The 14,934-nt window shown below is 43.8% G+C and overlaps 1 protein-coding gene across 1 annotated transcript in view; it reads right to left on the bottom strand.

The window, feature by feature from the left end:
- LOC311244147 (piezo-type mechanosensitive ion channel component 2) overlaps positions 1–14,934 on the bottom strand; it is a 148,247-nt gene that overhangs the window by 91,534 nt on the left and 41,779 nt on the right. The window contains 5 exon segments of the mRNA XM_084333555.1: positions 1,239–1,271; positions 3,271–3,312; positions 6,053–6,217; positions 6,561–6,709; positions 12,114–12,173. Of these exon segments, the coding sequence (XP_084189681.1) occupies positions 1,239–1,271; positions 3,271–3,312; positions 6,053–6,217; positions 6,561–6,709; positions 12,114–12,173 (449 nt within the window).

Raw genomic sequence — 14,934 nt, forward strand, 5'->3', positions numbered from 1 at the left:
GCCTCCGCGGGCCTCAGTCCCCTCTGTCCCAAGTCCTCTATCCCTAGCTCTCCTAGTCCCTAGTCCTCTCTCCCTAGTTCTCCTTGTCCCTGGTTTACCTAGTCTCTAGTTCCTCTGTCCCAAGGCGTTCCCTTAACCTTCCCTTAGGCGTTCCCTTACTTTCCCATAGTGTTCCCTTTTCCTGCCCGCCTCTTAAAGGCACTTTACCTTCCCCTCTTGTGTTATTCCAGTGTTTTGTGTTTTCTCCCTTAAAGGGACAGTGCCCTTTTTCCCTGTTCACAATAAATATCTGTTTCTTGGCAAACCACCATACCTGTCTTGTGTTGTGCGATTGGGGTCGGTTACAAACCATAACACACACAATGTCACATATCCATATGTTTGCATTATACTGTGGATCCTACCACCATAATAATAATAATAATGCTGTATGTCATATATATATATATATATTATATATATGTATTATCACGGGATATATATCTATGCACACCTGTCTGTACTTACCTGCACATAGTAATTTTACATCTGTATATATCCTACTCTTACTAGTTACGCTGTGACTACTACCATACTTTATAATGACAATGGATTTGAATCTATCTTTTCCATATAATTGTAATAGTCTGAAATACAGCAGATATACATGTAATTCTAATGGGGCTTCATGAGGCATTTAATTATTTCCGATACAACCCAACTGACAGTCGTTCTACCAGTCTGTAGTGGCCAGCGTCCTCTTCTATGCTGTGGCATGCTGGGGGGGCTACATCAACTCGAGGGACATCAACTAACTGAACAAGCTGCTGGTGAGGAAGGCTAGCTCCGTGGTGGGAGTCGAGCTGGTCAGACTAGAGGTGGTGGCAGAGAGGGGGATGAGATTGAAGCTGGCTGCTATCCTGGAGAATCCCTCCCACCCCCTCTGCGATGAGCTAGTCAAGATGAGAAGCACGTTCTTCACCCTCATCTTGCACCTTGACCTTTTTATACTGCCTACTTGCCCATATGCGCATGCCCAGAGTTAATTATATTGTTATATTGTTTACTGCCTATTTACATTTTTACTTCTCCACTGTACTATAATTTTATGACCTGTATCATGTCTTCTACTACCTGTACCTCGCCTCCCCCCTCCCCCATGCTGCTATGATTCCTGAATTTCCCCCAAGGCCCGGGGATCAATAAAGGAATATCTTATCTTATCTTATCTTATCTTACTAATGTGAATAACATCTTACCTTTTCTGAAATTTCTCCAGGATTTCTTTAATGCTGTGGATGACAGTTTAGAGGGGTTTATTTTAAAATATATTATATAATGTTTATTAACATCATCATCAGAGTATGTGAGCGTATATTTTCTAAATACGCAATAGGGAGGTGTAGTGGTTACGTCATTTTCGTTTTTTCCTGTTCCACCCTCTGTTCCACTTAATGTATTTCCCCATTGACCATTTCTAAATCGGCTCGTTTTAGATAAATAAAGCATCAACGTTGGCATGGTGTACCTTTCTGTGCGTATCCACAATCTATAGCTCAACATGAAAATATTCGCAATTAATCGTAAAGGTAGCAAAATAACAATGTTTATGTTTTTGTTCGCTGGGAAACTACACTGATATTTGGCGCTGCTGACTGACGTCACCACAGCGTAGCCTGCCTCCTGCCTGTAGTCATTCCATAAGCTTAACAATTCATACAATGGGAAAATAACTGACCCTGAATCTGTGGCTAGTATCTGTTTCACCCAACACTAGTGTTACAGGCTGGTCTACAGCTCATTGTACAGCTACACTTGCAAACAACTAGTGCTCCGGTGATCATAGCCATTTATCTCTAAAGCTAACCACTATTTGTAAAAGCCACAACCACATTTGTATTTATAATTTAAATCGTATAACGTTATTTCGCTGCATATTAAATCACTGTAAATACTAATGTAAATCATTGTTTCGTTGTACATATTGTGTATAGTTTATATTGTTTTTTACATGACGTTAGTAGCTAGCTAGCTTGCTAGCCGGCATTCCCGAAACTCCTAACATGCCCCGATTTAAAATGGTTCTCTCCTCTTTGTATACCTTTGTCCTTACAAACAAAGTATTCTGCCAGGGAACTTATGGACACGACAGTTATAAGGTTTTTGAGCTTGTAACGTTAGTTAGCTATCGTGGAATTTCCCCAAGGGGATTAATAAAGGAATATCTTATCAATGGGCCGTGTAGCTAGCTAGCTTGCTAGCCGGCATGATGCGTGTGCAGTGCTTGCCCCACAGGTCTGAGAAGAGGACCTGCACATTTTACTCGTTCCCGAAACTCCTCTACATGCCCCAATTTAAAATGGTTCACAACAGTAGACATTGCTAACGTCTAGTACGTTTAGCTAGGTAATCTTAACGTTAGCTAGCTAGCTAGCTTGATATCAGCTTGCCGTGACGTTGTTTGGCGACAGCCTAACAGGCTGCCTACTGGTAATTGTAGTTCTTTTTTTACGACAAATTAAAAACCTTATAACTACCTTTATTTCAACCAAAAATGCTTAAACAATAATGTTAGTGGTAGAAGGGAACTCATTTTGTGCAAAAATGGAAAGCTTGCCAATGTTCATGCGGCAGAATTGTTACAATAGCCGATAATCCATTTTCCCAATGCTAAATCCCTATACGGGTGGAACAACCAGTGACGTCAGACTACACCTCCCTATTCAAAACAACTGAACATCTGAACCCAGTGAACTGAGTATCTGAACCCAGTGAACTCAGTATCTGAACCTTGTGAACCCAGTGAGCCCAGTATCTGAACCCGGTGAACCCAGTATCTGAACCCGGTGAACCCAGTATCTAAACCCAGTGAACCCAGTATCTAAACCCAGTGAACTCAGTATCTGAACCCTGTTAACTGAGTATCTGAACCCAGTGAACCCAGTATCTAAACCCTGTGAACCAAGTGAACCCAGTATCTGAACTCAGTGAACTCAGTATCTGAACTCAGTATCTGAACCCAGTGAACCCAGTGAACCCAGTATCTAAACCCAGTGAACCCAGTATCTAAACCCAGTGAACCAAGTGAACCCAGTATCTGAACTCAGTGAACTCAGTATCTGAACTCAGTATCTGAACCCAGTGAACCCAGTGAACCCAGTATCTGAACTTAGTGAACTCAGTATCTGAACCCAGTGAACTCAGTATCTGAACCCTGTGAACCCAGTGAGCCCATATTATGTTGTATCGAATCGAATCATGTTTACAGTAAACAGGAAAAACAACTCTTACGTGTCAGATATCACGCTCACTGAGTGCTTCAGACACTCCTCTCTGGATGGGAAGACAGACAGAAAACAGAAGTGTGAGTATTGTCATAATATCTATTACTATCGCATTATTACTTATACTTAATCATACAGTATGTGTAAAACGTACGGTTATGTATATAACCATAGTTAAGTTCTGGATAGTAAAAAAGGGCGGATTACTGCTACATAATGGTGTGCGTGATTAATATGAACCAAAGCATATGTGATTAATATGAACCAAAGCGTGATTATGAACCAAAGCGTGTTAATATGTGTCGAACCAAGCGGGGGTCTCATGCGCATGCGCGCGCGAGCGCGGCGCGAGCACCTCGCGAGCACGCCGGTGCACCTGGGCGAAGGAAAAGGAAATGCGCATTACCGTACTGGCGTGCGGTGACGAATGCGGAAGCATTCTTGCACTCTTCCGCTGGCAATAAGCAACACGCGGCCAGGGCGCGTATCTTCCCGGCGGCTATGGCCTGCAGCTGGATCAGATGCAGGATGGCTCCGGCCGCCTGGGCGTGCTGAACATGTTGATGGTCGGCAGGGCCCGTGAGCGGATCGGCGCGGGCGAGAAATCCACTCTTCGCTCTAGACGGCTTGTTCCGCTCCGCTAATCGCTCATGTTGACCCCGCCCCCAAGTCGCTCTCCGCTCGCTCACCGCTCACCTTGAATCGAGCGCTCCCCGGTCCCCGCTCCCCATCGCTCGGCAGATTTTTTCTTTTCTTTTTTGGAGCATGATGTAAATTTGCTTGATTTGACCAAACTACAACAGTCTACACCCCCTGGGCCCCTTAACAATTGTTTGTATTGAGCCGTATTGTAATTGTACCCATTCTGCAATGTTAAATAACGTTGTAGCGATGATAGCTAGCCTAGCCACAATGCTATGGTCGCTGCCATTAACGTTAGCATGTAAGCTAACGACAACAACAATGGCGTCATATACTTTTCACTCCAGTTGGCCAACTGCCTAGCCGATTTCCCTTGGGGAACCGGCTTCCGCAACGGCTCCCACACCACCTCAGGACAAAGGAGAGACGCCATCTGTCTATCAAGCCGAGGCACCCCTTCCTTCATTCCCTCGACCAAACCCGCCACCCGCGTGACTTACACGTAGGCGGGGGTGAGGCCAGTGATGTGGGAGACCACCTGTCCCTGACGCACGTAGGCCTCCATTGAGGGGAAAAATGGGCAGACAACGCCCGTCTCCCTCACAGGACGACGTTGCCATAGATGACCTATCAAGTCATCGGGGACAGGGGCAGGCAGTGGCTGCGGCACGCCGTTTGCGACGGCTGCTGCCGCCATGAGCTCCGGGAACAAGGCACGTAATTCCCCATGCGCGCCTTCCTCCACTAAGCTCGCGTCCCTCACATACGAGAGGCTACCACTCATTGCAGAGCCACCATCCGATGTGGCTGATAGCAGGGAATCTCGTCGCTGAGTCGGAGGTTCTAACCCAACACCAGAATACGAGGGACCCCAAGGAGACATATCACCCTCTGCCACATCCTGAGGGGGAGAGTGATGCGTCCCCACCGGGGCGTCAAATAAGAGCGCATCTGCTTCCACCATGTAATCCTCCGTTTCCATCGGCCACGGAGAAGCAGAAGCACCCTCATCTGGCTCCAGCAGCTCACCAAAACCAGGCCGTTCGCCCCTGCAAGCCACCCTCCTACGACGGGAGCGAGCAAAAGCGAAACATTTGCATCTCAAATCCTCTGCCACGAGAAGAGCCGTCTGCCCATCGGCCGACGGCCCCCCGGCGGGGGAGAAACCAGAGCAGGAACCAGGCCATCTCACGGGAGATGCCGCTGGTGCACCAGCTCCTCGGAGAGGCAAACTACCCACCGGACGCCGATCGGGCGCGAGTGACTTCCACGACCGCGGAGTCAATCCCGCCCCAAGACGCACGATGGAGGCGGCAACGGAGAACCGCTGGTGAAGGGTGACGTTGCTAGCGCGACCCCCCGAAGAAAACATTATAACTTCGCTTTTTTCTATTGAAATTATGAGAGAAAGAAAAAAACAAGAGATAATGTTAACGCTGTCTCAACTTTCTTCAACCAAGCGATTGGTATACAGGCACTTCAACGTGGTGAAAATTGAAGAAGGGAATGAGGGTATGGCCACACCCCTGCTTATGTAGGTAGCGGATGGGGGTGTGGCCAGACAGATGATGGTATGTAAAGGTACATGTGGACATTTATTCAGTGCAAGTACTGAAGTGAAGAGTATTGCCACTATGATGCTGAGCAGAGCTATACGAGATATAACTGGATCCTAGTATTAAACTCCCAGAGAAAAAGGCAGGATTACAATATATACTGTATATGTTGGTAAAAAAAACTGTTTTGCACGTTTCCTAGGAAATCATCACATTCACCAGCTCTGCAGTGCAGATTAACCGGTTAATGTGTATATTCCCTGACTTGCTAAATCCCTGTTTTCCCACATTTATCATAAAATATACAATGACATGTAGTTGCAATATCAAAGTAACATTTTATCACATTGATTTGTTTGTTAAACTTTCATTACAGCACTGAACATAAGTGAACTGTTACGTTATCAAACTATTAATAGATAGGCCTACATTACACAGTATCGATGAACTAGCACAATGTTGAAGAATGACTGATTAGTGTTGATGAATGAACACACAAGTACACACACAAGTACACACACACACACACACACACACACACACACACACACACACACACATAAATGTCATTAATTCGCCATATCGTCTTACCTGGAGCCCTGTCTGACAGGTACATTGTCCAGGTCGGTGAGAGACAGGAAGTCATCGTTGAAGTAATGCAGCTGGAGGATACAGGCCAATAGGAACGCGGCAGGAAGTAGGATACGAGCAAACAGTTCCACTGTGTCATACCGCTCAAGGCCCAGGTCACGCAGGCTGGGAAGAGGACATGCCGTTACAGGAGAGGGGGGAGATACTGTATGTACTGTATACTTAGTACAACAGGAGAGAGGGGGAGATTATGTACTGTATACTTAGTACATAACAGTAGCATTGAGTGTAGAGAGAAAACCGGGGTCGTACAAAAAAAATGTATTCAGGAAAATAAAATTGCCATGGAAGGTGCTCTTTGGATTTGGGTTTGTGCGCATCCTCCCGCACACACACACACACACACACACACACACACACACACACACACACACACACACACACACACACACACACACACACACACACACACACACACACACACACACACACTCACTCACTCACTCACCCTTCCTCTGACATGCCCATGATCTGTCTGAAGAGACTGGAGACGGTTTTGAACTGGTACATGTAGATGGCGATGAGAACCACCATGGAGTAGCCCACCACCACGGCCCAGAACGTCTTCAGAACCCGGCGCCACAGGTCGTACCGGGTCTGAGAGAGAGGGGACAAAGACGGGGACATTTATGATGGAGTTTAGTTGACTTTGCTGACTTAAAGGTACAGTATCCAGAGTTTTTTACCACTAGTTGATGCTATTGGCCCTATAGAGTAGGGGAGAACGGGTGACGTTGTCACATGGGTAGGTTGTCACATTCATTATATTTCACCACCAGAGGATCCTGTCTCCCATACTTTGGTATTTAAATGTCCAGAATTGGGGTCAGAGTTCACCTACATTGTCATCTTTGGAGTGAAACAGCTGAATTTGTAAATATTCCGCTCCTCAGTATTTTTCTTCTAGGCTTTTACACAATTGGTTTATAATGAAACAATTATTACCCTTAAAAAGTGTGAAGGGATAGCTATAGTTTAGATTGTTGTTAGCTAGCTAACTAGTTGTTAGATGGCTGTTAGCCTTGATGCTATCAAGACATTCCAGTTGGGGTTGGTTGTCACATTTTATTTGGGGTTGGTTGTCACATGTTGTGTAGGCTATTATTGTTAGGCCGATTTATTGTGTTCTTATTTTGTTATATAGGATGGCCTAAAGATGTGTTTCCTGTTTATGTTCTTGTTAAGATGCATTAAGTTATGTATTTGTCAACTTGTCAATGCAATTAAACTTTCAAATTTAGTTCTGCCTTCTTGTCTTCTTTTTAAGATTTTTCCCATTAAAACACATGGTGTGACAACCAACCCCATAGTGTGTGACATCCCCATGATAGGGTTGGTTGTCACAATGTGTCAGAGTGTCTTTGATAGGTGATTAACTCTTTGTTACAATACGTTGGAAAATGAGAGGGATAAACATTTCAAGCCAACATCTTAAGCTTCAATTTAATGTAGGAATGACTATTGAAAGATGTTTTGATGATGAGCAATCCACACTAGAGTAACTGTACATTGGAGGGGGTTGGGTTTGGACATTTACAGGAGTCAGTTTCAAGTTGCAGTCTCCCGTAGGTGCTCTTTTAGAGTGGTTTTGAAGGTGGGTAGTACAGTAACAACCTAACTAACTATCAAAGGAGGAGGTTGGACTTGTTATTGTCCTATATTACTGGTAAGTGAAACGTAATATAGTGTCAAATGTTAATAGTTTCCAATCAATCAATCAATCAATCAATCAAATTTATTTATAAAGCACATTTCACATGACGCGTGTCAACCAAAGTGCTGTACAGAGGGTAAATACACAAGATACATATAGACAACAATCACACTCCGTTTTATGGGAGGGCACACAGGCAAACACATAGAAAAACAGGGCATGAGTCAGTGAACGGGAAAGGCTAGTAGGTAGAAGTGGGTTTTGAGCCTCGATTTGAAGGCATCTATCGAGGGGGCGAGCCTAATGGAGGTGGGGATGCTGTTCCACAGTTCAGGGGCTGCGATAGCAAAGGCACGGCCCCCCCTGAGCTTGAGGTTAGACCTCCGGACTGTCAGGAGCCTCTGATCGGCTGACCTGAGGGACCTGGTGTTGGAATAGGGGATAGGAGGTCTGAGATGTGACCATTAAAGGCTTTAAAAACAAATAGGAGAACCTTAAAATCTATCCTGTAGCGTACTGGGAGCCAATGAAGGGAGGCAAGGACAGGGGTGATGTGGTCTCTCTTGCGGGTTCCGGTCAACAGTCTGGCAGCAGCGTTTTGTACCAGTTGTAAGCGGGACAGGGAAGACTGGTTAATGCCTATATAGAGGGAGTTGCAGTAGTCTAATCTAGATGAAATGAAGGCGTGGATGACTCTCTGAAGGTCTGCAGGGGAGAGAAGGGCTTTGAGTTTGGCAATGGTGCGTAGTTGGAAAAAACATGCCTTTACCACTGAGTTTACTTGTCTGTCAAATTTAAATTGTGGATCAAAAATGACCCCTAGGTTCTTGACATACGGCTTGACCAGGGAGGACAGGTTGCCAAGGCTGTTGGTAAGGGTGGTGAGAGATTGGACCCCATACAGACTAGTGTTAATAGTTTCCAGAGGGATTGGACCCCAGAAAGAGTGTTAATAGCATCACTACAGCTGACTGTGATCCTAATAAGAAAAAAAGCTACATTTCCTATTATTATAAAACTTCAAATTCAAATAAATCAGATAATAAGGCTTTAAAATGGGTAGAAATAATAAGAGTTTCCATGATCATAGTTTTTCTTAAGTTATAGAATGGATCCTCGGGTCATGCAAATCGCTTCAGACACTTGGAGAAGGATGTAGCCCATGTTTTCCAATTAAGAAAACGAAAAAAAACTCAAAAGTAGCGATAATCAACATCCGACAGTATTGCTGAGGTTATCAGAGACACTTAGATGGTGCGAGCTCCTCTCTGAGGTACGAGCCATTAGAGCCACATATACTTTAAGTGGCTCGTTTCTGACGGATCAGCAGAAACTCAAGATGAGGAAGGAAAGCAGAAAATGTTGCTAGAAGAGTGGCAGCGTCTGTGTTTCTGAGTCACAATCAATACTCATAACTGTAGCGTTGTATTAACGCTAACGTTAGCAGGCAGGATGTTCGTATGTGTTTATGTGGTGTGTGTGTGTGTGTGTGTGTGTGTGTTTAGTCAGGGTAAATAACTCCTCCTGACCCTCTTTAAGAGGGTGGTTGCTGCGTTAGCTAGCGTATAAGTTACTGCAGATCGCTGAAGTGTCAGCACATTAGCGACAGACTGAAACAACGCCAGCTTTGTTTTGTTATGCAACAAATATGCCAACATTACGCATCTAAATGGTTTCTGAGAGGTGGCAACCACCATAATGCATTGATCTGCTCCATGAAATAGTGGATTAAACTACGATTACACTCTGATAAAGGCTCCCCGGTCTGAAACACGTGCCATAATAAGCACTTTGTAACTTATGCTAGGAGAAGTGCAGTATAAAAATAATATAATTATAAGTGCACTTTGGATCAAACCTGTTTCATGTTTAAAGCGTTATATACTGTAAATAGGGGTTCTTGGGGTCTCTATACTCTATATACTATAGGGAAATACCATAGAGAAGACCTGAAGGAGTCTGAAAACAGATCTATGTAACCGAGTGGATTTGAACCTGGAACCACGGGATCTACAGGCGGCCGCACTAACCAGCTGAGCTAAAGGGTCCGACCCGTTAGCAGGTGCTGGTTGACTGCAGCCAACTTGATAGTAGTGTACACTAACTTTTCACAATGAACGCTCATTGGTGGCTAGTACTGGAAAGTAATCACTTGACTTAACATGATTCACTAACAAAACCAACGTTTCAAACAATGTAACGTTTTTACCAGTATTAGATTATGGTGATGTTTTATACAAGAATGCCTGCTCCACCTCACTACACATGTTGGACACTGCTTACCATGGTGTATTAAGATTTATTACCGGATATACTGTAGATCACTTACCCATCATTGCACTCTGTATGCTAAAGTTAACTGGCCGTCCTTGACTGCCCGTAGACTGCTTCATTGGTACACCTTCATTTATAAAGCAATTATTGGTCAGCTCCCTTTTTACCTCGGTTCATACCTCACCATCACATCAAACCCATTTTACAGCTTACGATCCCAGGACTATTTATATGCCTCAGTACCCAGAACCCGCACAGAGTTTGGGAAAAGGGCCTTTATGTTCTCTTCTCCCTCTGCCTGGAATGGACTTCAAAAAACGTTGAAACTGCAGGCCCTCACTACCATATCTGATTTTAAAGTTCAAATTAAGGGCAATTTAAAGAATGAGATGGGAGAATGTCGATGCTTCACTGCATAATGTGGTGTTATATTTTATATTTTTTAACTTGACCTTCTCTCCCCAGCAACCTCCTGCAAAGCCTCACCTTCCCTCCTCTTTCTACCTTTTTACCCCTACCCTCCAATCTCCCCCAATCCCATTCAATCTTGTTTGCTGCAGCTCAAATGTATCCCCATGCCCCACTTTGCCTTTTATGTCTCTGTCTGTGTTTTGTGTATTTTTATGTTTGTTTTTGTTTTGCTGCCATTTTGGCCAGGTCTTGCTCGAAAAAGAGATCATTGATCTCAAGTGACTACCTGGTAAAATAAAGGTTAAATAAAGTAAGCGTTCTGCCTACAGTTTTTATACAGGCCAAATACAATGGCGGTCAATAGGAACAGTTTCCCACAAAAGTAGGCGTGGCCGCACAAAAAAAAGCCAAAGGACCCGGATTTGCCAGTCTGATGTATAGACCACGTTGCAATGATTGGTGTCTCTATGGTGACAGAACAGCCACTGCATTCTTCAAAACGGCTCTGACTGCGATAACTATGAAACAACTATGTTCACGGAGACTGTGGATGCCATCTGCACCGTGGACGCAGCGGCAGAAAGGATCAAACGTTAGAAAGAGACTGACCTGGTACAGGCCGAGGAAGAAGAGGAAGAGGATGATACTAACCTGGTACAGAATGACACAGAAGAGGAAGAGGATGATGTACTAACCTGGTACAGGATGAGGAAGAGGACGATGTACTAACCTGGTACAGGATGAGGAAGAGGACGATGTACTAACCTGGTACAGGATGAGGAAGAGGATGATGTACTAACCTGGTACAGGACGACGCAGAAGAGGAAGAGGAGGATGTACTAACCTGGTACAGGGTGAGGCAGAAGAGGAAGAGGAGGATGTACTAACCTGGTACAGAATGACACAGAAGAGGAAGAGGATGATGTACTAACCTGGTACAGGATGAGGAAGAGGATGATGTACTAACCTGGTACAGGATGACACAGAAGAGGAAGAGGAGGATGTACTAACCTGGTACAGGATGAGGCAGCAGAGGAAGAGGAGGATGTACTAACCTGGTACAGGATGAGGAAGAGGAGGATGTACTAACCTGGTACAGAATGACACAGAAGAGGAAGAGGATGATGTACTAACCTCGTACAGGATGACACATAAGAGGAAGAGGAGGATGTACTAACCTGGTACAGGATGACACAGAAGAGGAAGAGGAGGATATACTAACCTGGTACAGGATGACACAGAAGAGGAAGAGGAGGATATACTAACCTGGTACAGGATGACACAGAAGAGGAAGAGGAGGATGTACTAACCTGGTACAGGATGACACAGAAGAGGAAGAGGAGGATATACTAACCTGGTACAGGATGACACAGAAGAGGAAGAGGAGGATATACTAACCTGGTACAGGATGACACAGAAGAGGAAGAGGAGGATGTACTAACCTGGTACAGGATGACACAGAAGAGGAAGAGGAGGATGTACTAACCTGGTACAGGATGACACAGAAGAGGAAGAGGATGATGTACTAACCTCGTACAGGATGACACATAAGAGGAAGAGGAGGATGTACTAACCTGGTACAGGATGACACAGAAGAGGAAGAGGAGGATATACTAACCTGGTACAGGATGACACAGAAGAGGAAGAGGAGGATGTACTAACCTGGTACATGACGACGCAGAAGAGGAAGAGGACGATGTAGAGGATCTTGTAGACAACCACCTGGGGATTGAAAGATACATAACATAAACACTAAGATAAAACAGAACATAAACACTAAGATAAAACAGAACATGCATTGTGTTATTGTGGTTGTACAGAGCTATGTCCAAAAAAGAATTATTGCCATATATGTGCCATACAGTATATAGCTGTGTGGTTCTACTAACAACACAATTGGTCATCAGATTTGACACATGTCGTATCATATCATGTCATGTCATATAATATTATATCATGTAATGTCACATCATCCCGAATCCCGAATTTCCCCAAGGGGATCAATAAAGGAATATCTTATGATGTCATGTCATTTTATCTCATCTCATGTCATCTAATCTAATATAATATAATCTAATCTCATCCGATCTCATTGCATGTCACGTCACATCGCCCATCTCGCATGTGTGTTCATCTGCATGACAAATAAAGACTTCTTCTTCATGTCACATCATGATGTAGTGTCTTGTCATCTCATGTAGTGTCATCTCATGTAGTGTCATCTCATGTCACATCATGTAGTGTCTCATGTCTCATCATGTAGTGTCTCATGTCACATCATGTAGTGTCATCTCATGTCACATCATGTAGTGTCATCTCATGTCACATCATGTAGTGTCATCTCATGTCACATCATGTAGTGTCATCTCATGTCTCATCATGTAGTGTCTCATGTCACATCATGTAGTGTCATCTCATGTCACATCATGTAGTGTCATCTCATGTCACATCATGTAGTGTCATCTCATGTCACATCATGTAGTGTCATCTCGTGTCACATCATGTAGTGTCATCTCGTGTCTCATCATGTAGTGTCATCTCATGTCACATCATGTAGTGTCATCTCATGTCACATCATGTAGTGTCTCATGTCTCATCATGTAGTGTCTCATGTCACATCATGTAGTGTCATCTCATGTCACATCATGTAGTGTCATCTCATGTCACATCATGTAGTGTCATCTCATGTCACATCATGTAGTGTCATCTCATGTCACATCATGTAGTGTCATCTCATGTCACATCATGTAGTGTCATCTCATGTCTCATCATGTAGTGTCATCTCATGTCTCATCATGTAGTGTCTCATGTCACATCATGTAGTGTCATCTCATGTCACATCATGTAGTGTCATCTCATGTCACATCATGTAGTGTCATCTCATGTCTCATCATGTAGTGTCATCTCATGTCACATCATGTAGTGTCATCTCATGTCTCATCATGTAGTGTCTCATGTCTCATCATGTAGTGTCTCATGTCACATCATGTAGTGTCATCTCATGTCTCATCATGTAGTGTCATCTCATGTCACATCATGTAGTGTCATCTCATGTCTCATCATGTAGTGTCATCTCATGTCTCATCATGTAGTGTCTCATGTCTCATCATGTAGTGTCATCTCATGTCACATCATGTAGTGTCATCTCATGTCACAGCATGTAGTGTCATCTCGTGTCACATCATGTAGTGTCATCTCATGTCACATCATGTAGTGTCATCTCATGTCTCATCATGTAGTGTCATCTCATGTCACATCATGTAGTGTCATCTCATGTCACATCATGTAGTGTCTCATGTCTCATCATGTAGTGTCATCTCATGTCACATCATGTAGTGTCATCTCATGTCTCATCATGTAGTGTCTCATGTCTCATCATGTAGTGTCTCATGTCTCATCATGTAGTGTCTCATGTCACATCATGTAGTGTCATCTCATGTCTCATCATGTAGTGTCATCTCATGTCACATCATGTAGTGTCATCTCATGTCACATCATGTAGTGTCATCTCATGTCTCATCATGTAGTGTCATCTCGTGTCACATCATGTAGTGTCATCTCATGTCTCATCATGTAGTGTCATCTCGTGTCACATCATGTAGTGTCATCTCATGTCTCATCATGTAGTGTCTCATGTCTCATCATGTAGTGTCATCTCATGTCTCATCATGTAGTGTCATCTCATGTCTCATCATGTAGTGTCTCATGTCTCATGTAGTGTCTCATGTCTCATCATGTAGTGTCATCTCGTGTCACATCATGTAGTGTCATCTCATGTCACATCATGTAGTGTCATCTCATGTCACATCATGTAGTGTCTCATGTCACATCATGTAGTGTCATCTCATGTCACATCATGTAGTGTCATCTCATGTCTCATCATGTAGTGTCATCTCGTGTCACATCATGTAGTGTCATCTCGTGTCACATCATGTAGTGTCATCTCATGTCTCATCATGTAGTGTCTCATGTCTCATGTAGTGTCTCATGTCACATCATGTAGTGTCATCTCATGTCTCATCATGTAGTGTCTCATGTCTCATGTAGTGTCTCATGTCACATCATGTAGTGTCATCTCATGTCTCATCATGTAGTGTCATCTCGTGTCACATCATGTAGTGTCATCTCGTGTCACATCATGTAGTGTCATCTCATGTCTCATCATGTAGTGTCTCATGTCTCATGTAGTGTCTCATGTCACATCATGTAGTGTCTCATGTCACATCATGTAGTGTCATCTCATGTCTCATCATGTAGTGTCATCTCATGTCTCATCATGTAGTGTCATCTCATGTCTCATCATGTAGTGTCATCTCATGTCACATCATGTAGTGTCATCTCATGTCACATCATGTAGTGTCATCTCATGTCTCATCATGTAGTGTCATCTCGTGTCACATCATGTAGTGTCATCTCATGTCACATCATGTAGTGTCATCTCATGTCTCATCATGTAGTGTCATCTCATGTCACATCATGTAGT

This window comes from Notolepis coatsorum (assembly GCF_963971535.1).
Source record: "Notolepis coatsorum genome assembly, chromosome: 17".
Classification (NCBI taxonomy): Eukaryota; Metazoa; Chordata; class Actinopteri; order Aulopiformes; family Paralepididae; genus Notolepis; species Notolepis coatsorum.